This window comes from Lacerta agilis, chromosome 16, assembly GCF_009819535.1.
Source record: "Lacerta agilis isolate rLacAgi1 chromosome 16, rLacAgi1.pri, whole genome shotgun sequence".
NCBI lineage: Eukaryota > Metazoa > Chordata > Lepidosauria > Squamata > Lacertidae > Lacerta > Lacerta agilis.
This window is the reverse complement of record NC_046327.1, coordinates 4,419,231-4,441,549: the sequence shown is the minus strand read 5'-3', so window position 1 is coordinate 4,441,549 and position 22,319 is coordinate 4,419,231. Positions and strand designations below refer to the sequence as shown.

The window sequence follows — 22,319 nt, the reverse complement described above, 5'->3', positions numbered from 1 at the left end:
GCTTACATCACTATGGTACACTAGCTCTCAATATATCAATGTTGTTGTTGTTCAGTCGTTCAGTCGTGTCCGACTCTTCGTGACCCCATGGACCAGAGCACGCCAGGCACGCCTATTCTCCACTGCCTCTCGCAGTTTGACCAAACTCATGTTAGTAGCTTCGAGAACACTGTCCAACCATCTCGTCCTCTGTCGTCCCCTTCTCCTTGTGCCCTCCATCTTTCCCAACATCGGGGTCTTTTCCAGGGAGTCTTCTCTTCTCATGAGGTGGCCAAAGTACTGGAGCCTCAACTTTAGGATCTGTTCTTCTAGTGAGCACTCAGGGCCGATTTCCTTGAGAATGGATAGGTTTGATCTTCTTGCAGTCCATGGGACTCTCAAGAGTCTCCTCCAGCACCATAATTCAAAAGCATCAATTCTTCGGCGATCAGCCTTCTTTATGGTCCAGCTCTCACTTCCATACATCACTACTGGGAAAACCATAGCTTTAACTATACGGACCTTTGTCAGCAAGGTGATGTCTCTGCTTTTTAAGATGCTGTCTTGGTTTGTCATTGATATATATCAATATATCGCCCCAAACCGGTTTGAAGTCCCATATTGTGACACCGGTTTCATAATTTGTGACCGGCAAAATACCGTGAGTCATGATGTACGTGTATGCGTTCTCTCCATGCAAAAATCACAATGGGGAAAACTGCGAAGCCGGCCAGTGCGTCTCTCGATTGCTGCAGCCCCTGTTAGCTCTGCTGGCTCAGCTCTCCCCTGAGGGAGGATTTGCAAGGGGCAGCAAATCACGAGAGCAGGCGCTGGCAAAAATCGCCACGCGGGGAAAACCGTGAAGCCAGACGATTTCTCTACATAGCTCCATCCTTATTTCAGACATTGTGATACATCAGTATATTGTGATGTTTAGCTGGCGATATATCATGATGTTGAAAACCAGATATCGCCCAGCCCTACACTTAAGTAAAGTTCTTTTCCCAGGATCCTTGGGGTAACGGAAATAGAACCAGGGTTTCTTTTGTAGCAGGGAGAATGGTGATCAGCTTCTGGAATAACTTAGTCTTAGCTTTGGAGTGGTCTTGGATAACAGTCATCTGCATACTGCTTCCGGTTGCAGTCATGGCCCAAGTGTCTTCAACTCCTCTTTTGGTGAAAATCCAGAGCAGGCATAGGCAAACTTCAGATGTTTTGGGACTACAACTCCCATCATCCCTGACCACTGGCCCTGTTAGCTAGGGATGATGGGAGTTGTAGTCCCAAAACATCTGGAGGGCCAGGTTTGCCTATGCCTGATCCAGAGTCTTCAGTTCTTGTAGCAAGGCTACTGAGCTCTTTTTTGGAGCTCTCTTGTCTCCTTCAGACATTGCTTCTGCCATAGCTTTCTGCCTTTTCATGAGGTTAATGCCAGGACTTGAAGCACACTATGAAGCGTTTTCACAATTTGACGGCACCAGAAGGAGCTGAAGCGTTTCCACCCATCGTTCTGGCTGGACACTGAGGTCCAGCGCCAAGGGCCTTATGGCGGTTCCCTTGCTGCGAGAAGCCAAGTTACAGGGAACCAGGCAGAGGGCCTTCTCGGTAGTGGCACCCGCCCTGTGGAACGCCCTCCCACCAGATGTCAAAGAGAAAAACAACTACCACTTTTAGAAGACATCTGAAGGCAGTCCTGTTTATGGAAGCTTTTAACGTTTAATATACTATTACATTTTAATATTCTGTTGGAAGCCGCCCAGAGTGGCTGGGGAAACCCAGATGTGCGGAGTATAAATAAATTATTATTATTATTAAGAGTGAGAGGTCAAGAGGCTTTTTCCTCCCACATACTGTTTCTAGGATTATGAAGAAAGAGGAATAGGGGTGGAGAATCTTAGATCAAATTGGCTGCCCATCCCTTCTCAGGTGGGCGGTGGTTGTGGACCTCACCTCTGTCCAACATCCCCAGCAACTAGAGCCCACATGTCTTGCCAGCCCTTAGGGGAATTCCCCTGTGGCAGAATCAAGGAAGAGGGGATTCCACACCAAAATGCTGGCATCGAAAGGGCCAATAAGGCCCCCCGGCTGAATGGGCATTGGCTGTGGGCCATGTTAAACTTGGTGCCATTCTTTTGGGTTGCAAGTGAAAAGTGAAATAGAGAGCCTGGATTTGAGCATGGTGCTGATAGTGTGAAGGTTGCAGGTTCGATCCCCGTATGGGAAACTGATGATTGCATGGTACTACGAACGTTTGTGTTTGATGAAACGGCAGACTAGAGTAAAATCAAATTAGTAGCTTATACTCTTAGCTTGAATTTACACTACTGTTCCGTTTCTGCCCATGGATATGCAGGTACATAAAATGGGAGCGTGGGGGTGTTAAAAGGCATGCTAGATACAAGCAATTTAAAAATAGGCTAGCTGACCTAGTGAGAACTTTTATTTCGACTTTGGTTTTTATGTTTGGGTTGCGTGCAGCTGATACTTAAAATTTTGTGTCGGGGTAGCTAAAGTCTGCTAAGGATAATTGGGCATGTTGAATTTGTGCAGACAACCTCCGTTACCTGCGTAAAACCAAAACAAAACTGAAATTGCATTATGCACCATTCTAGTCACGGGCCTAGGGACGTGGGTGGCACTCTGGTCTAAACCACAGAGCCTAGAGCTTGCCGACCAGAAGGTCGTCGGTTCGAATCCCCGCGACGGTGTGAGCTCCTGTTGCTTGGTCCCAGCTCCTGCCCACCTAGCAGTTTGAAAGCACGTCAAGTGCAAGTAGATAAATAGGTACCACTCCGGCGGGAAGGTGAACGGCGTTTCCGTGCGCTGCTCTGGTTCGCCAGAAGCGGCTTAGTCATGCTGGCCACATGACCCGGAAGCTGTACACCAGCTCCCTCGGCCAGTAAAGCGAGATGAGCGCCGTAACCCCAGAGTCGTCCGCGACTGGACCTAACGGTCAGGGGTCCCTTTACGTTTAGTCACGGGCCTAGCAAAATGTTTCCTTCCCCTCTTCCTGTAATGAGTCCATGTTTATCCCTATTATTCCCAGTGCCCCTTCACGGGCTTGGACTGGCAGAAATAGGGATAAACATAGGCTCATTCCTTGGCTTAAATAACACTGGGAGATTTTGGGATTTGCCAGTCCTGTTGTGAGCGTTGTTGTGTATTTCTGCCGTGGGCCTAATGCTGCGTTTATTGTCGCTTGCCATCACCTGCTGATTTCTTATCGCTAAAAGGCGATTCACTTTGTTTCTTAAATGACAAGGTAGGATATTTTTTCTGTGTGCAAGCAATGGTGTTGCTGATTCAAGAACACACCATTACAGTGGAAACTCGGGTTACAGATGCTTCAGGATACAAACGCTTCAGGTTACGGACTCCGCTAACCCAGAAATAGTACCTTGGGTTAAGAGCTTTGCTTCAGGATGAGGACAGAAATCGTGCGGCGGTAATGCAGTGGCAGCGGGAGGCCCCATTAGCTAAAGTGGTGCTTCAGGTTAAGAACAGTTTCAGGTTAAGAACGGACCTCCAGAACGAATTAAGTTCTTAACCCAAGGTACCACTGTACTTGTTCATATAGTTGGAACACATCCTATAAGTTTGCAATGTTCTTGTTAAATCGATTTATTTTGGTCGCTGGTCAGAGTGGTGCTTGTAGCATCTGCCGTCCTCTTTCCAATGACTTGCTTGTCTCTGACATGTCCGCTGTGCTTCCGTTCAAACCTCAGATCTCTGTACATTAATTGCTTGGTTTGCATTCCGATTGAGTGGGTATTTTCGTGATGTTAGAAGAGGGATTTTTCCAAAGTCTGCCGTTTATTCTTGAGACAATTTCCCTTTAATCTTAAACGGCCAGTGTTGCTTCTGTACACGTTAAGAGTACCTAAAATAGTTCCCTTGAAGTTTTTCATTTCCACTTCCCCCTAGTCCTGGGAAAATTCCTTGGCAGCTTGTAGAGGATTGGTTTCCTTTGAAGGAGCTCTGTGTTGTCCTAATAGTGAGAAAGACATCTCACACGTTGCATATTATTTACAGTAGCAAGAATGCGGAGATAGTGGTAGTCTGTTTCAGGACATCGTATTTCTTTGCCAAATACTTTGTATTGGTTCCCTTGCTGTTGCGAACATTACGGGAAACATTTGATAGGTCTCCCGCTGCCCTCCGGAAAGGCTATTTGAGATGTGGTGCTACAGAGGGCTTCAGTGAAAAGGAAAGACTGGTTGTGTACAACGTTTGAATTTTACCAGGCACATTTTGCACCTGGTGACCAAATGAAGATAGATGCCCAGGCGCCAGGACGGCACCTTGACATCTTCTGGAGATCTTTGGCTCTTGACCTCTATTTTCACACACTTAGCAGCGCATCCTGTAGAATTCCATCCATTATATTTTACCTGCACAATCAACGAATTTCAGGAACCATTGGAAAAATACGGCTTTTGAGCCGTCCAGTTCCAAAATGTCCACTAGACATTCTGGTTCGGCAACTGTAAAAGGTAAAGGGACTGCTGACTGTTAGGTCCAGTCGTGTCCGACTCTGGGGTTGCGGCGCTCATCTCACGTTACTGGCCGAGGGAGCTACCGTACAGCTTCCGGGTCATGTGGCCAGCATGACTATAAACCGCTTCTGGCGAACCAGAGCAGCGCATGGAAACACCGTTTACCTTCCCGCTGGATCGGTACCTATTTATCTACTTGCACTTTGACGTGCTTTTGATCTGCTAGGTGGGTAGGAGCTGTGACCGCCGACCTTCTGATCAGCAAGCCCTAGGCTCAGTGGTTTAACGCACAGCGCCACTCGCGTCTGTAACCCTGGTTTAATGAGCTGTTTGGCACCTGCCTTATATAACTGAGTTCCTAACACTGGTTGTGTAGCCTACCTTAAGGTCTGGATATAGTCCTAAGCAACCATCATCTTCTGGTTTGGCCCAGAAAGAGCACGGCCTTTTCGTCTTTGCTTACCATTGCATTAAAAGCTCACAGTAAATAGATTAAGATAGATAATACTTTATTCGGCTATAAGCCCACAAGGTAAAACAAATCAATAAATAAAACAGCATTGTACGCTCATAATAATAATAATAATAATTTGTACCCCGCCCATCTGGCTGGGTCTCCCCAGCCACTCTGGGCGGCTTCCACCAAACATTAAAATACATTTAAAATATCACAGTTTAAAAACTTCCCTAAACAGGGCTGCCTTCAGGTATTTTCTGAATGTCAGGTAGTTGTTTATTCCCTTGACTTCTGATGGGAGGGCATTCCACAGGGCGGGCGCCACTACCGAGAAGGCCCTCTGCCTGGTTCCCTGTTTTATTCAGTACCACTGAAGCTGCTAGGATCTTTTATTCCTTTGGAAGAATGTAGGATTTTTTTTAAATGATATAGTGAAGTGTGATGTGTCTTCTAGCGAATGTGTACAATGACATGACACTAAATGTATCCTGTACCACTGCTTTTATCAGGTTTGTCAAGGTATTACATGAACAGCTAATAAATGTCATTCCTGTTCAGTATGTGTTCCATCTCGTGTCGAATTTTTCGCAGCTTATCTCATTCATATTCAACTTGTAACTTGATAATTCCGTCCTTGGAGGATTCACTGTTTTACAGCAGAGTGTGTGCTTTTTGCAGTGGATAGAGACAATTCTACAGCTTAGGTGCCTTACCACTTAATTGAGGCTATATATGTAGCGCTGCAGATTTGTGAGCAATCCAGTGGACTAGATGACTATTAATATACTTAATTTTGCAACGGTTGCATTTTAATCTTAACGACTTTGAACTTTTGACCAAATAACGTTTGCAACTATGAAAGTTTAAACCTGCCATGTACATGGTTGTGTGTAGCACTTGCATTGTGTATAAGTGATAAAGTGGGATTTCTCCCCCCCTTTTTTTTGTAAATTGGAGGATAATATTTTATTTCAAGCTCTTGTTGTACTACAAATAACCTAACGAAAGCTGTGCTGTTCAGTAGCTCTTTCCCCGTTAGCTAGGAAATTTTGTGGAGCTCTCTTTGCAAGACCGAGCTAAGCTCTTCCGTTTGCCCTTTGTGCGATTGAAAGACAAAAATAATTGTCCCGAAGAATGAATTTGCTCCAAAAGGCAGGTTGTCCACTCCCCCCAATGCTGTGTTTACATACATGTATATGTCTTAAAAGGACAGATTGGCATACAATTGTATTTTGGCAAATTAATCCAGCTTGGAAGAGTTAGGAAAGATAGCTTTGTGTATTCATGGTTCTGTCTTTAAAAAACCATTACTTCTCTCCTGCCTTGACTATCCTGCTGTTCCCCAACCCTCCCTGCTATTTTCCAATGCTATAATAAGGGAATTTCTTGCAAAAAAATAAATAAGGGAAAGGTTGACAGCTATGCGCCAGCGCTTGACCAAGTCCAGAAAGCTGTAAACTCTTGTAAACGACCCATTAGCAGCATTTGTCACTGCCTAGTTCTGCAAAATTTTGAATCCTGGCAGGTTTGCAATTTGCATGGGGCCTAAATTAATTTCTCTGTGTGCCTGGGAACAATGCATTATTGAAGACCCGTTTCTTCATAGTGCCTCTGTTTTATCATCGCCGTAATGCTTCTCAACCCTCACTAATGCTTCCCAATAAATACACACTGAATGAGGGTGCCGTTACAACATCCAACTGAACAAAGTAACTTACATCCTACTAAAGGATATTATTTATGAACAGGGTGGATTCTAACACAGCTAGACAGGAACGGATATGTAATTTAGAAGGCTTTTATTAAGGGGGATATGTATAAAATAGCCCGTGGACACACAGTTCAGCTACATTTTCTCATTCTACCTGTCTGCACTAGGCATTTAATTCCCTCTACCTGCCTGTCCCAATGTGCTCATCGTAGACAGGTGTCTACAACACATGCATTTATTACAGGTTTAAGCAGTGATTTTTTTCCGGGGGGGGGGGTACGCAGGGGTACGCATACCCCTAAACATTTTGTGAATCTTCGTACCGTGGTGCCCCGCTAGACGAAAAACTCGCTAGACGAACGCATTCGTCTAGCGGAAGGCTGCCCCGCAAGATGAAATTGTCAATGGGGCTGCCTCGCAAGACGAATTTTTTTTTTCGTCTAGTGAAAACCGCTATTTGCATTGGTGCTTCACTAGACGAAAAAATCGCTAGACGAAAATACTTGCAGAATGAATTATTTTCGTCTAGCGAGGCACCACTGTACTTTTGTCCAATTTACTGTATTTATTTCCCCCTGATTTGAACTATAAAATGGCGGTTTTCTTGAGTCAAAATGAGAGCACCCCTAAATATATATTTTTTTGGGGGGGGAGGGAAGCACTGGGTTTAAGGCTTGGGTGCAAACGAAGCTAGCATGTGCCACCCCCTTTTAAAATAAAATAAAAACCAAGCTTCTAAAAAAAAAGCGTCTTAATTCATGCAAAGCAACGGCGGCGGCACATTAAGCGAATTTGAAAAAGATTAGATTGGAATTGCCTGAAAATTCTATTAAGCCACACTGCATGGACGTGCTGGGAACAATAAAGACAATTAACGGTAAATTTGTACAAACTGATTTGTTGCGTTGTCTTTTTGCTAATCTAACATACGGTACTTTTTGTGTCCATATTGCAGCCGGCAACTCCAAACTAACATGGCAGTCAGACTGTGTGATGTGGCTTCACTGCTTAGAAGTGGTTCGTGGGCAGCAGAGCCTTGGACTGGGGTCTGTGGGATTTTTTTATTAAATTCTGTAGGATAATTTTCGACGTTGTTAAAAAAAAAAATAGTAGTGCTGAGGCCATACCAAACACTTCCAATTATATTCGGCATTTCCTCTGCATGCCACACCTCCTCTTTTAGGTTTTGGTGCAGGAATCGGTCTGTATCCCTGGTTTGGGGAATGGGGGGGGGCTCTCAGGGCATCCTCTGAACTTGTAAAATATGTACAAGTGACTTCCTCCAATAACGACCCCCCCGACTTTTCCTCGTAGTAACTTATACTGGAGTTGAACACACAAGTCGAACATTTGCTTTCAAAAGAGCAGAGTTTGCATTAAAGCTTGTTTTGGTATGGTCTGAATGCTGAATAACAGTAACTTTGGAATAATAATAATAATAATAATTTATGTTGTGTATTTTTTTGGTTACTGATGAAATTGATAGAATTCCATTCAAATTACTTTGGCCAGTAAAAAAAAAAAAAGAAAGAAAGAAAAAGAGAGGGGGGGAAATATATAAATCGGGAGCCGTTGAAAAGCCTGATCTGTATCAGGTGCAGGGTGGATTTGATTTAAATCAAACTGATTTAAATCAGGAATTAAATCACGATTTAAATCACTAGTCAGTAAGGCTCAGGGCCGATTTAAATTTTAAAAAATCCAATTTTTAAAATTTAAATCGAATTTTTAAAATTTAAATCGAATTTTTATTATTATTTAAATCGGCCCTGAGCCTTACTGACTAGTGATTTAAATCAGTTTAATTTAAATCAAATCCACGATCAGGTGACAGCTAAGTTTTTATTCTGACACCTTCAGTGGGATAGGAACGATGCGTTAAAATACAGATTTATTAGCAGGGTTATTTTTTCTAGAAAAAGAGCTGTTGGAGCTCACCATAAACTTCTCCAGCCTGTGAGGTGCTTCGGTGAGCTCTGGCTGGTGGGAAAAAAAATCCCTGTTTAATAGCATTGCTTTATTTGGAACAGCGCAGATGGTCTTGCAGCTGAGACATAATTACAGAACATAGAGTCATAAAATTGTAGAGCTGGAAGGGGGGCCATTAGGGTCATCTAGCCCAATCCCCTGCAATGCAGGAACCTTTTGCCCAACGTGGGGCTTGAACCCACAGAACCCTGAGTTTAAAAATCTCATTATCTAACGATTGAGCTGTTCCAAGGAATCTAGACTCCTGAATCTGTTCATTTGAATGATGGTATAGGATTTCATTCTTGCTGTCTGAATATGAAATTATAGTACGTAACTATATGATGATACCGTGGTTGTTGGGTTTTTTTGAAGAAGCCTTTTAAAAATTGTTTTCAAAAAATGAATGATTAAAAAACATACTTACAGTGGTACCTCGACTTACGAATTACTCGACATACGAATTTTTCGACTTACGAATGGACATCCATTGGCGGTTTTAGATGGGGTTTACTCGACTTACAAATTTTAGATGCGGTTTACTCAATTTACGAATTTTTCCGAATTTTTCGTTTCCAATGCATTCCTATGGGGAAATCGCTTTTTTCGACTTACGAATTTTTCAACCTATGAATGTGCTTTTGGAACGGATTAAATTCGTAAGTCAAGGTACCACTGTATTTTTTAGAAAGCTTTAGTTTGAAAGCAATGTTTTGGCCCAACAGTTATTCAGCTTCTGGCAGGTATAGCAGGAATATTTGAACAGTGACTTGCTTAAAGTGTTCTTGGTCATTTTGTGCATAGGCAGTTTAGTTTTGCTTAAGAGTCTTTTGTGTAGAGTTTATGTTGGTTGACGTGAAAGGATTGCTTGTCAAGAAGATGTGGTTCTTTAAATACACACTGAAGAGAATTTCTCTCTTATTTTATTTTTTCCTGGAACCCGGTTATCTCCTGGGTTAATCCATAATCCTCTCATCCCTTTGCAAAATATGTGCAATTAACGTAAATACAGACTTATTCCCATTATTGTCAGTATGCAATTGTAAGTCTTCTTGAACTTCCCAAAGGCAGAAAAAGAGCACGTTTTTGCCAAAAGGCAAATTGCTGACTCTAAGCTGGAGGTTCCTTTGTGGAGCTTTAGGATAGAGAACAGTTTTACTGGCGCAAATTGAAATAGGGTTTGTGTTTTGTATTGGGGGAAAAATTGATTGAAATTCTTTAAATGGATGAAATACCTCAGATTTGATAGAAATCTCAGGCTCTAAGCTGTAAAATGTCAGCAGTACCCAATGATTGCCAAGCAGTAGCAAACCTTAAATTGAAATGGATACACACATTTAGAATAGTCGTATCTTAATTGAACAACCCCAGTTCTTATGGTGGGCAGTATTTGAGGTTAGTCCAGTTTAACTAGAAGCATAGCTACAAAGATCTAGACACACTTCTCTAGGAACATTGGGAAGAGCAGGAGATGTCAAAATACTTGTGTAATAATTGATGGGTGCACCTTTTCCTATCTCAGAGACACCGGCAAAAAAAAGGGCTTATGTAAGAAGGCAAACGCCCACTCAGTTTTAATCCTCACTTAAATGCAACATTTCGGAACAGAAATTCGTATTTTGCCAGCACAATGGCGGCCAACTCTCTCCAATGCTGCAAAAGTAACCAAAACAGTACATTGTTTCTAGTAATGCCTTTCGTTAAGTCTACCATTGATTGCCATTGTTAATTTAGCTTTTGCAATCACCATTGAAATTTCTAGTTTGTGTTTTCCTTGGCTGAACAACGCCGAGGCTTCATCCGAATTTTGTATTTGCACAGTTAAATCTTAGGATTTACTGAAATAACAGCACTGGCTTAGCGGGGGAAATATTTCTAATCCCTTGCTGTCAGTTAAAACTCATGGGATTTCTCCCCCAGCCCTAACTTATAAAATCTTTCAGTAAAACCTTTGGTTTTTGGTTTTTTTTTTAAACTTCTAAATGGATTTTATTGCTAGATAATTAAAACTATTTCATTTTATTGTGAAGACCATTATTGCAGACCTGACAATTGGGCACTGCTTTATAGTGACAAAGCTTTAAATTCTTGGCTAGAATCGCTAATAGGTTCTGAAATATGAATTCTGACAGTTCCCATTTTCTCTGTTTTTAGCAGGTAATTGCTGCCATGGAAACACAACTGTCTAATGGGCCAACTTGCAATAACACAGCCAACGGCCCGGCTACCATAAACAACAACTGCTCATCGCCAGTTGACTCTGGAAACACAGAGGACAGCAAAACCAATTTAATAGTCAACTATCTTCCTCAGAATATGACACAGGAGGAGCTCAAAAGTCTGTTCGGGAGCATTGGCGAGATAGAATCCTGCAAACTTGTAAGAGACAAAATAACAGGTACGTAAGCACTAGGTTTTTTTTTTTTTTTGCATATGCACTGACACGTACCCGTTACTGCTTAAACGGGAGTCTGAATTGCATTACTTCTGAATTTCAAGGGTGTTGGTGGCCAACATGGTGTTTCATCTCATCCGTAATGTGAGAAATAGAAAGCTTAATATCAAAGAATAGTTTGGGGAGGCTGCAAAGGCGTTTGGAGAGCAATATTTTGTCGCCAAGGCAACATGCATGTTCATCATCTTAGCAATTCCTTGGTTTTCACTGCAGAAAAATGAAGTCTTGACAGATTTTTTAACTGCCTACTTGTAACTTAATTGTTGTCGTGGGGTGAGGGTGACTGGAAAACACCAGAAAGTGAAGCTGACCTTTGCGATCCACCTTAAATGTTCTGAGAAAAAAAAAAACAATCAAATGAATTGTGTGTGGACGCTTCTGGAAACTTTTAAAATTGGCCTTATATATCCCTTGATCCTTCACAACCAGTGCAGAGCGCAAAGCTAGCAATGCAGAGCTGGAAATAATTTTCCTTTTAAGAAACCCAACGGTGGCAATTTTGGGTAGTAAAATAAAGGTCTGAAATAAAAGTGCAATTTAGGATCAGAAAACGCCCAAACAGTTTACAGGTACAGATCCCCAGTGAACCTTAAGGACAGGACTCGGTTAGTGTTTTAGTCCAAGTTGAGGAAGCCACGTGGTACTAAACACACACCCCCAGCTGTTTTCTGCTCACAGAAGTAGACCATGTGAAATAATGCATTTTTCCGTATATAAGACTATATCCCCCCCCATTTTTTTTAAGTTTAAAATTGGGGGTCGTCTCATACATGGAATGTTGCAATTAAATTTGGGCTAAAAAAAATAGGGGTCGTCTTATACAGTGAGGGGGGGGAAGTATTTGATCCCCTGCTAAATTTGCCCATTTGTCCTCTGACGAAGAAACGACCAGTCCATAATTTTAATGGTAGGTTTATTGTAGCTGTGAGAGACAGAATAACAACAGGAAAAACCCCAGAAACCCAGAAGACAAAAGTCAGAGATTGATGTGCATTATAATGAGTGAAATGAGTATTTGATCCCTTTTGCAAAAGATGACTTAGTACTTGGTTGCAAAACCCTTATTGGCAATTACAGAGGTCAGATGTTTCTGGTAGGTGGCCACCAGGTTTGCACACATCTCAGGAGGTATTTTGTCCCACTCCTCTTTGCAGATCCTCTCCAAGTCAGCAAGATTTCGAGGCTGATGTGTAGCTACTCGAACCTTCAGCTCCCTCCACAGATTTTTGATGGGATTAAGGTCTGGAGACTGGCTAGGACATTCCAGACCTTAATGTGCTTCTTCTTGAGCCACTCCTTTGTTGCCTTGGCTGTGTGTTTTGGGTCATTGTCATGCTGGAATACCCATCAACCCATTTTCAATGCCCTGGCTGAGGGAAGGAGCTGCTCACCCAAGATTTGACGATACATGGTCCCATCCATCGTGCCTTGGATGCGGTGAAGGTGTTCTGTCCCCTTAGCAGAAAAACACCCCCAAAGCATATGTCCCCCTCCATGTTTGATGGTCGGGGTGGTGTTCTTGGGGTCGTAGGCAGCATTCCTCCTCCACCAAACACGGCGAGTTGAGTTGATGCCAAAGAGCTCGATTTTGGTCTCATCTGACCACAACAGTTTCACCCAGTTCTCCTCTGGGTCATTCAGATGTGCACTGGCAAACTGCAGACGGGCCTGTACATGTGCTGTCTTGAGCAAGGGGACCTTGTGGGCTCTGCAAGATCTCAGTCCTTCACGGCGTAATGTGTTACCCACTGTTTTCATGGTGACTATGGTCCCAGCTGCCCTGAGATCATTGACAAGTCCCCCCCCCCCCGTGTAGTTCTGGGCTGCTTCATCACCGTTCTCCTGATCGTTGCAACTCCATGAGATGAGATATTGCGTGGAGCCCCAGACCGAGGGAGGTTGGCAGTTATTTTGTGTATCTTCCATTTGTGAATTGTTGCACCAACTGTTGTCACCTTCTCACCAAGCTGCTTGGCAATAGTCTTGTAGCCCAGTCCAGCCTTGTGCAGGTCTACAATCTTGTCCCTGACATCCTTGGACAGCTCTTTGGTCTTGGTCATGGTGGCTACTTTGGAATCTGTTGGATTGATTGCTTCTGTCGACAGGTGTCTTTTGCTGTAACGAGCTGGGATTACAGGTAAATCCTCTCCCTTACAGCAGGTGCTTCTAATCTCAACTTGTTACATACAGTGAAGATGCCAGGTAGCCTGACATCTGGCTGGTTGATAGGGGATCAAATACTTATTTCACTCATTATAATGGACATCAATCTCTGACTTTTGTCTTCTGGGTTTCTGGGGGTTTTCCTGTTGTTATTCTGTCTCTCACAGCTACAATAAACTTACCATTAAAATTATGGACTGGTCATTTCTTCGTCAGAGGGCAAACGGGCAAATTTAGCAGGGGATCGAATACTTCCCCCCCCTCACCGTACATGGGGGTGTTTTATACATGGAAAAATACGGTACATAACACGAAGGCAGGGATTTGCAGGTCTATCTCAAGCGCAGCAAATTCCATCGCCTTCAAGGCACTGAATCCATCCTGTACTTTTCCAGTTCATTGTGGGTCACCCTTGGCTGTGAAACCTAAGTTTGCTCATGTGCTAATAGTTTGACAGAGCCCCCCCCCCCCGGCCGACTTTGTCCCAAGGATCTGCATTTGCATTATTCTCTTGGCAGCTCCCCAGTATTGCGTGCCATCTTCCCTCCTCTTTGTTCCCATTCATCACCCTGTTCCAAAGTTGGCTGCCATATTGACACTTGGATCTTGGAATCTCTTCTGAGCTTTAGGGTCAAAAAAGGCAGCAAGGAAACTTAGTTGTTGCGACTCTCCAGTGCTTGAAAAGAATTGCACTTGCAGCTGGAATGTTGGGTTGAGTAATTAGCAGTATTGTATATAAAATGTTAAAAAGCATCTTAAAAACCAAAGACATCACCTTGCCGACAAAGGTCCGTATAGTTAAAGCTATGGTTTTCCCAGTAGTAATGTACGGAAGTGAGAGCTGGACCATAAAGAAGGCTGATCGCCGTAGAATTGATGCATTTGAATTATGGTGCTGGAGGAGACTCTTGAGAGTCCCATGGACTGCAAGAAGATCAAACTTACTCATCCTTAAAGAAATCAGCCCTGAGTGCTCACTAGAAGGACATATCCTGAAGTTGAGGCTCCAGTACTTTGGCCACCTCATGAGAAGAGAAGACTCCCTAGAAAAGACCCTGATGTTGGGAAAGATGGAGGGAACAAGGAGAAGGGGACGACAGAGGATGAGATGGTTGGACAGTGTTCTCGAAGCTACTAACATGAGTTTGGCCAAACTGCGAGAGGCAGTGAAGGATAGGCGTGCCTGGTGTGCTCTGGTCCATGGGGTCACAAAGAGTCGGACACGACTGAACAACAGCAACAACAACAACATATAAAATGTTAGCCACTTAAGTGATTTGGGGAGGGGGCATGCTTTGTCTTAATGCACGTTATGGAAAGGGATAGAAAGTGTGTGGTCCTTGCTAAGTCTTCATTCTGCTCCCCAACTGCACACCACTGCTTGTATTTGATAGTGTAAGTGTGTCTTTTTTGAAAATCAAGTAAATCAAGAATTGCAATTCAAGCAAGTTGTACTTGGGAGTTTTGAGAGGACTCCTGTACTGTCCAGTCACAGTTTCTGCAATGGATAAAGCAATAAGCCTGGTTGTAAGATGCTGTGTGGAGAACCAGTGGCTCATCGCTGAAGTGAGGTGGGGAGGATAGAGAATATTTTCTTCTAGGGCCCAGGGAATAGGATTGTACCATGCTGTTGGCTTCCACCACCTTCCCAGTTCCTCTGTCTGAAGAAGGGGAAGAGGAGGTCCTTCTCAGAGCAAAGCACACTGGGCTCACTTGTTGGCTGAGAAAGTTCCTGCACTTCCACTGTGGTGGAAAAAGGCTGAAATAGCTCAGTAGCTTTTGAGACCCCTACTGAAATCAATTCTGAATTCAGCTGTCCTAAAAATGCCCAGTCAACTTGAAAATGGGTGCCAACTGTTTATTCTTCCGGGCTTCACTGATCTTAAGTAGAAATGACCAAATTTGGAGTAGTATGTATTACAAAAGTAAAATTTAGTTCTTAATAATAATAAAAAAGTTGAGTTCAGTTTTAGTTTCTTTAGTTTGATGAATATTCACCTTAAAAAAAATCATTGGCTGCACACCCTAATTATAAATACATTGTGCATGCCTACACATGCAAAACCAGGGACTTGTTCATTTCTATTTTGTCAACAAAGCCTAAAACAATCCCTGTTTCCACTAATTTCCTCTGTTCCTCAAACTCCCTTTCTGACAGAGGTTACGTTTGGGTATCTGAACTACCCAGACTCTGAGGTCCAGCTCCGAGGGCCTTCTGGCGGTTCCCTCCCTGCGAGAAGCCAAGTTACAGGGAGCCAGGCAGAGTGCCTTCTCGGTAGTGGCACCCACCTTGTGGAACGCCCTCCCACCAGATGTCAAGGAAATAAACAACTATCTGACTTTTAGAAGACATCTGAAGGCAGCCCTGTTTAGGGAAGCTTTTAATATTTGATGAATCGTATTTTAATTTCTACTGGAAGCTGCCCAGAGTGGCTGGGGAAATCCAGCCAGATGGGCAGGGTACAAATTTATTATTATTACTAGCTGGCCCGGCCATGCGTTGCTGTGGCTATATGTGTGAAATTAGGAAGAAAGGATTTTGTAGCTGCAGTACCAGTATAGCCGTCGCTAGAGGGCGATGTTTTGTTACCTCTCCCGTTCTTTTCCCAGCATGCCCAGCAGGGTCTGCTGCTTGAGTTTTGAGGTCCAAAAAGGGGTTTTTACCTTGCGTAAGTGTGACATTTGTATACCCCATGTAGCTAGGAACACTCCCATCGGGGCGTGTGGCGTTGTGTCCAAATTTCATCGCTGTCGCTCAATCGGTTTTGGTGAAAAGTGGAAACCAACAGACATGGACTATATATATATATATATATATATATATATATATATATATATATATAATATTATTTATTAATTTGCCCAATATCTTCAGCAAGTAGTCTACAATCTCCTCATCATTCTCTTAGCTCATATTTGACTCCATCCTTATCCAATTGCATCTCTATCCAGTTTCTTGTTTGTTGTATTTAAATATGTTTTATTGTGGGTTGCATGTTTTTAGCGATATGCTCCTTTATTATTATTATTATTATTATTATTATTATTATTATTACTACTACTACTACTACTACTATGTTTGCATCCCTTGTTGTCTGCCTGGTTGTGTGCGTGTGTGTCCTCCAAATCTGTATTCCTTTTCATTCTCCAAGTTTGAACAAGTCAACTTACATTTTCTGAAGGAAACCTTTGCCTGTAATAGATTCTTTGACTCTTTTCGTTAATCACGTTGAAGTCCTCTTGGGTTTGGTGGCGCCTTTCCAGATTGGAGGTTATATTCTAGCCGAGCTGTAATTGTGACTTTGAATAATTCCCATGCATTCTGAAGAGATTTGCTTCTTGACTTCCTTTCAACTTTTGTTTTACCAATCCCCCTTCAATTTTGAGATGTTTCTTCTTTGGAATTCAAATGTGAATGTGCCAGACTTTCTTGCCAATTGTCCACTTCCATACGCATGTGTGGAGTTTGTTAATGCTTCATAACTGTTGTATGGTTTTGAGGCTTTGTCTACAGGGGTGTGTTGGGGGGGATGGGAGTCACTTTTCAAAGAAGTGAATCACTTCCAGTTGGTCCAGGCTCCGTAAAGGTAAAGGGACCCCTGACCATTAGGTCCAGTTGTGTCCGATTCTGGGGTTGCGGCGCTCATCTCGCTTTACTGGCGGAGGGAGCTGGTGTACAGCTTCCGGGTCATGTGGCCAGCATGACAGCCGCTTCTGGCGAAACCAGAGCAGCGCACGGAAACGCCGTTTACCTTTCCGCTGGAGCGGTACCTATTTATCTACTTGCACTTTGACGTGCTTTTGAACTGCTAGGTTGGCAGGAGCAGGGACCGAGCAACGGGAGCTCACCCCGTCGCGGGGATTCGAACCACTGACCTTCTGATTGGCAAGCCCTAGGCTCTGTGGTTTAACCCTCAGTGCCACCCGTGTCCACCAGGCTCCTTAGTTTTATCTTAATAGTTTATTTAAAATTTCAAGCCTCAACCTGATCTCATGCTGTTATTACATAAGATTGCCTGCATCTAGCCCCCCCCAAAAGGATGGACTTAGAAGTTTAATAGTTAAATAAAACATTGTGCTCTCAGAGTTTAATGTTTATTGATGAAATACCGTATAAATAAATTACCTGCTACAACAGGGGGCGGCAAGGTTTACCTCGCCTGGGCTGGTTCACTCCAGCGGAGATCCCTCCGTGGGATGGATTGTGCGCGTGCATGAGTGTGCGCATCTGCGATTTCCGGCGTCTGCGCAGATGTGATTTCCAGTTCTGCGCGTGCCGGTTTAGCACAGCCTGCAGGGACTTGCTGAGTGGGCAGCTTGGTTTGGGGGCCAGTTAAACAGCCCCCGTGGGCCGCTTGTGGCCCATGGGCCTTAGGTTGCCTACCCCTGTGCTGCAAGAAGGCCTTCTTCCCTCACTTGTCAGATCTTTAGCTTTGTCTGTGTTAAGAGTTTCATTCTGAAGCTTGCCACTGGAATATCTTTAGAATGGCTCCATTAACGTTGACAGTTTCACGGTTTTGGTTAGTAATTTTTTCTCTCTCCCTTCAAGTGATGCAACATTCTTGTATGATTCATTATGCATGTGTTTTTCCTGTAGCTGTTAATGGGGGAAAGCACCAATTTGCCGGGGGTTTAGAATGTGTAAAACTTCTCTCATTTCTGAATTCATAATTTGAACTGCGCCTTAATTGTCTGGGTTTTGAAAAAGGCCTCCTTTCACTCTCAAACGTGCAAAAAGCAAACACTAGAAATACACAAGCACATACATGCGCGCACACATTTTAAACATCTGTGCTTAATGGTATTAATGGCCTGGAATTTTGTGTCTGGCATTCTGATTTTTGCCCTGTCTGTGCTTGTTCCTTTTTACCCACTTCCTTCCTTGAGTGCCTTGAAGCCCAAATGCTTCTATTCTGGTTTAGTGTTTAAAACGAGGGAGCGTGCTTACTTTGGCTATGCATTAGAGAAAGCTCTCCTTCTGCCTTTCAAAGTCCAGAAGTCAGAAGCAGATTAAAATAACGCTTTGGAAGAATTTTCACCACTGGATTTTTGGGTAAAGGGAATTATGGAGTATGTCAATTTCCTCTTTGATCTCCCTACATCCCCTGCTTGCTGTATCCTTCTCAAATGTCATTTCGGGTGGAATCGGCATGGGGAACTCTGCCGTTTCAGAGAAGGAGGGTCTCATGGAAAGAGCGGAGGAACCTGGTTCGTCCTAATATCCTACGATTCTGCAACGTTTCATTAGATTGGTTTTGTGCCGTGATCTTACCTGCATCCAGTATGTTTCTCGCATGAATATTTAAGAGCTTGGTTTTTTTGCTTATGCCTGTGTAGCAAAATGGATTGTTCTAAAACAGGGGTCAGCAAACTTTTTCAGCAGGGGGCCGGTCCACTGTCCCTCAGACTTTGTTGGGGGGGGGAATATATATATATATATATATATATATATATATATATATATATATATATATATATATATATATGTGGAATGAACGAATTCCTAGGCTCCACAAATAACCCAGATATGCTTTTTAAATAAAAGGACACATTCTACTCGTGTAAAAACGTGCTGATTCTCGGACTGTCCGCGGGCCGGATTTAGAAGGTGATTCAGCCGGATATGGCCCCCGGGCCTTAGTTTGCCTACCCATGTTCTAAAACATTATTAACGTTATGTTTTTAAAAAAAGGGAGGGGGAGTTCAGGGGAGTTTTGAAAGTTGTGTGGTTTGGTTTTGGTTGAGTTAGGTTAATTCCTTAACTCGTGAAGGTTCTATTTCTGAAGTTGCAACGATGATTTCACCAGTTCTTCATTGAATTCAAATTCTAATATACAGTAATAATTCTTGACTCATTACAGCTGACAGTCTGAATGATGTCCCTGTTTTTTTACTTGTCAAAGGCTGATATTTTTATAATTACCCAGCATGGGAAACATAATGTCATGGATGCATCTCCAGATGAGCATAATTTACTTACATTGAGGCTTTAGACTTGCGTGCACAATCTCGTTTTTTTGTGTTTTCTTTCCAGAATCGGAAGAAAACCCTATTGATAGTAGAGAGGCTGGTTTATAATCCTTCACATCCCTAAAGTATGAAAGTGAAGAAATAAGTTTAAAACTTTCCATTTGCCTCAGGCAATTCAGGTCTAATTTGATTCATCTCATATTCTTGATCTTCAATAGTTGCTTCCCTTTTCTATAGTGATTTAACAAATCTCCATCTTTCTATCTCAGAATTAAAGTTGAATGTTCTGGGATGTGCAGGTTTAGTTGTGTAAATTCTCAGTTCGTCTTTACTCCTGTTAACTTTCCTTACTTTGAGCTTCCTAGCAGAAATATTCTCTAGTGGTGAGGTGGGGGTTTTCTGGGGGTGGGGTGGGCAGATAAGACTTAAAAATCTCCCGGGTGGGGTGGGGTGGTATGGCGGCTAACGGATTGAGGTTGAATCTTGACAAGACAGAAGTACTGTTTCTGCGGGACAGGGGGTGGGAATGTGGGGGGGGGGACTCCCTGGTCCTGAATGGGGTAACTGTGCCTCTGAAGGAACAGGTGTGCAACCTGGGAGTCATTTTGGACTCACAGCTGTATCCATGGAGGTGCATTTGTCCACGGACAATTCTGTGTCCAGGGCGGCTGTCTACCAGCTCCATCTGAGACCCTACCTGCCCACGGACTGTCTCACCAGAGCTTTGGTTATGTCCTGCTTGGACTACTGCAACGCGCTCTACGTGGGGCTACCTTTGAAGGTGACCCCGAAATTACAACTAATCCAGAATTCAGCTGCCAGACTGGTGACCGGGAGTGGCCGGCAGAACCAAATAAATCGTCCTAAAATATCTGCATTTGCTCCCGGTACATTTCCAAGCACAATTCAAAGGGTTGGTGCTGACCTTGAAAGCCCTAAATGGTTTTGGCCCAGGATACCTGAAAGAGTGTCTCCACCCCCATCGTTCAGCCCGGACACTGAGGTCCAGCTCCGGGGGCCTTCTGGCGGTCCCCTCCCTGTGAGAAGTGAGGTGGCGCCCGCCCTGTGGAACCCCCTCCCACCAGATGTCAAGGAAATAAACAGCTATCTTGCATTTAGAAGACATCTGAAGGCAGCCCTGTGTAGGGAAGCTTTTTAATGTTTCATGTTCTACTGTGGTTTTATAATTTGCTGCAAGCCTTTATTTGTTACAATTGTGATGATTTTGGCGTTCCGCTGATGAAAACCCCAAAGTTGAGATTGTTAATTTGGGGTTCTCATCAGCTGTACACCATAATCATCGCAATTATAACAAATAAAGGCTTGACATTTCTCGCTTTGCATGTCATGAGTCTATCTCATATATCCGGCGTATAAGACGACCCCCAACTTTTGAGAAGATTTTCCAGGATTAAAAAGTAGTCTTATACGCCAGAATATACTGTATTAGTTTCACTTTTTCAGTTGAATTACTGAAAGAAATGAACCTTTCCACGATACTCTTAATTTTTCGAGTTTCACCTGTATATTAGGTAAAGCAGCAGTCTTTTCTGAAAGTCATAAAGCTAAGTACTGATACATAACCAGACTCCCAAAAACTGCTAAGCAGTTAATTGAGAACAAAAGTTATTTCATGCATTTAAAGGGGAATATTTTCAAAAAAAGTGCTGGGAAAACAACATTTATTTATTTTTTGCCTTCCCCCCACATTAATTTTGTTTGCTTTTAAATGTGTGCACTTGAATCGGGATTTTTTTTTTTTTTTTTTAAAGGGGGAGCCTTTTGCCAAACATTCATTTTCAAACGTTTTTGTTTGAAAGCTTAACCAGAGGTTGGGGAATTTCATTTCCCAACTATAAATGACTTTCAGCTTTTGCTACATGACAAGCGATGCATTATTAATGTCCCAATCTTGGAGATTCTCTTCGTAGCAAAGGTTTGAAATTGAACGTCCACTGGCGACAGGTTTTTTCACAGATCCACACCGGACTTTCAGTGATACATACCCATTTGAAATCTTTCCAGATGAATTTTTTTTTTCCAAATTAAAAATAGTAGCTATGCAACATTTTGGGTGAGAGTGTTGCTTCCCGTATCACTTTTCTAAGGTGTGAGTACATTAGGTGGTATCTAGCTAACTCATTCCATCAGTGCAAGGATTTCCACGTGCCCAAAAAACTTCCCCTCCGCACTCCCTGCTCCCCCTTTAAAAAAAATATGTTGGGGGGGTTCCCCAATCCTTTGGGGCAGATTGGGGGGCCGGGAGAGGAAAGTTGTGTTGTGCAAGTGAAATCCTAAACTGCCTTCGCTATCACGATCTCTTCCTCTCTGCTAACATGTAATCAACTTCCAGAGGTGGAGTTGAGCGATATATTGATATATCACCCAAAAACGATTTGAAGTGCATATCGTGATTTTGGTTTCCTTCTTTCTTTAAAGATTTGCCACTGTGTTAGCTTTCATGGATTGCATCTGTTTCGTGAAGTTATTATCGTTAGTTGGTTGAGAGAGTGAAAGGTAAAAAAATAAATAATAGAATGTCCAGTTGGCTGAAAATACCATCGGCCTTGCCTTGCAAGGCTAATTGTGGGTCTGAGCCCAGTGAACACACAGCCGTCAGAGGCCAAGGCATGGCAAGATGCAATATTCAGAGGACAAGCATCTTGGGATGTAAACAGGCCACAATGACAATTTTCAGTAGGTTTTGGTGTAGGCCTTGGTTGTATACTGTGGTACTTTGGTTCTCAAACTCCTTGGTACTCAAACAACTTAGAAGCCAAACACTACAATCCCGGAAGTAAATGTTCCGGTTTGCGAACTTTTTTCGGAAGCCGAACGTCCTCCGTTTTAAGTGTTACGCTCCCAATTTGAGTGCCACACTTCCTTTTTGAATGTTACGCTGAGGTCTGTCTGTTTTTGCTAATTATTTTGCATTTTTGCGGCTCTTTTGTTGTTGTTTTTGTGACTGTGTGGAACCCAGTTCAGTTACTGATTGATTGATTGTGTGATTGATTGATTGATTGATTGATTGCTTTCATTTTATGAATCAGTGGTCTTGTTAGAGAATAAAATTCATGTTAAATTGCTGTCTTAGGGGTTGTTTTTAAATGTCTGGAACGG

The 22,319-nt window shown here is 42.9% G+C and overlaps 1 protein-coding gene across 8 annotated transcripts in view; it reads left to right on the top strand.

The window, feature by feature from the left end:
• Positions 1-22,319, top strand: part of ELAVL2 (ELAV like RNA binding protein 2) — a 153,448-nt gene that overhangs the window by 98,053 nt on the left and 33,076 nt on the right. For 5 of the 8 annotated variants that reach the window (XM_033173130.1, XM_033173129.1, XM_033173124.1 and 2 more), the window contains exons 2-3: positions 7,599-7,689; positions 10,766-11,009. In XM_033173130.1, coding sequence (XP_033029021.1) covers positions 7,599-7,689; positions 10,766-11,009 — 335 coding nt within the window. The remainder of the gene's footprint in view (positions 1-7,598; positions 7,690-10,765; positions 11,010-22,319) is intronic. The other 3 variants (XM_033173126.1, XM_033173125.1, XM_033173131.1) reach the window with 2 other exon arrangements.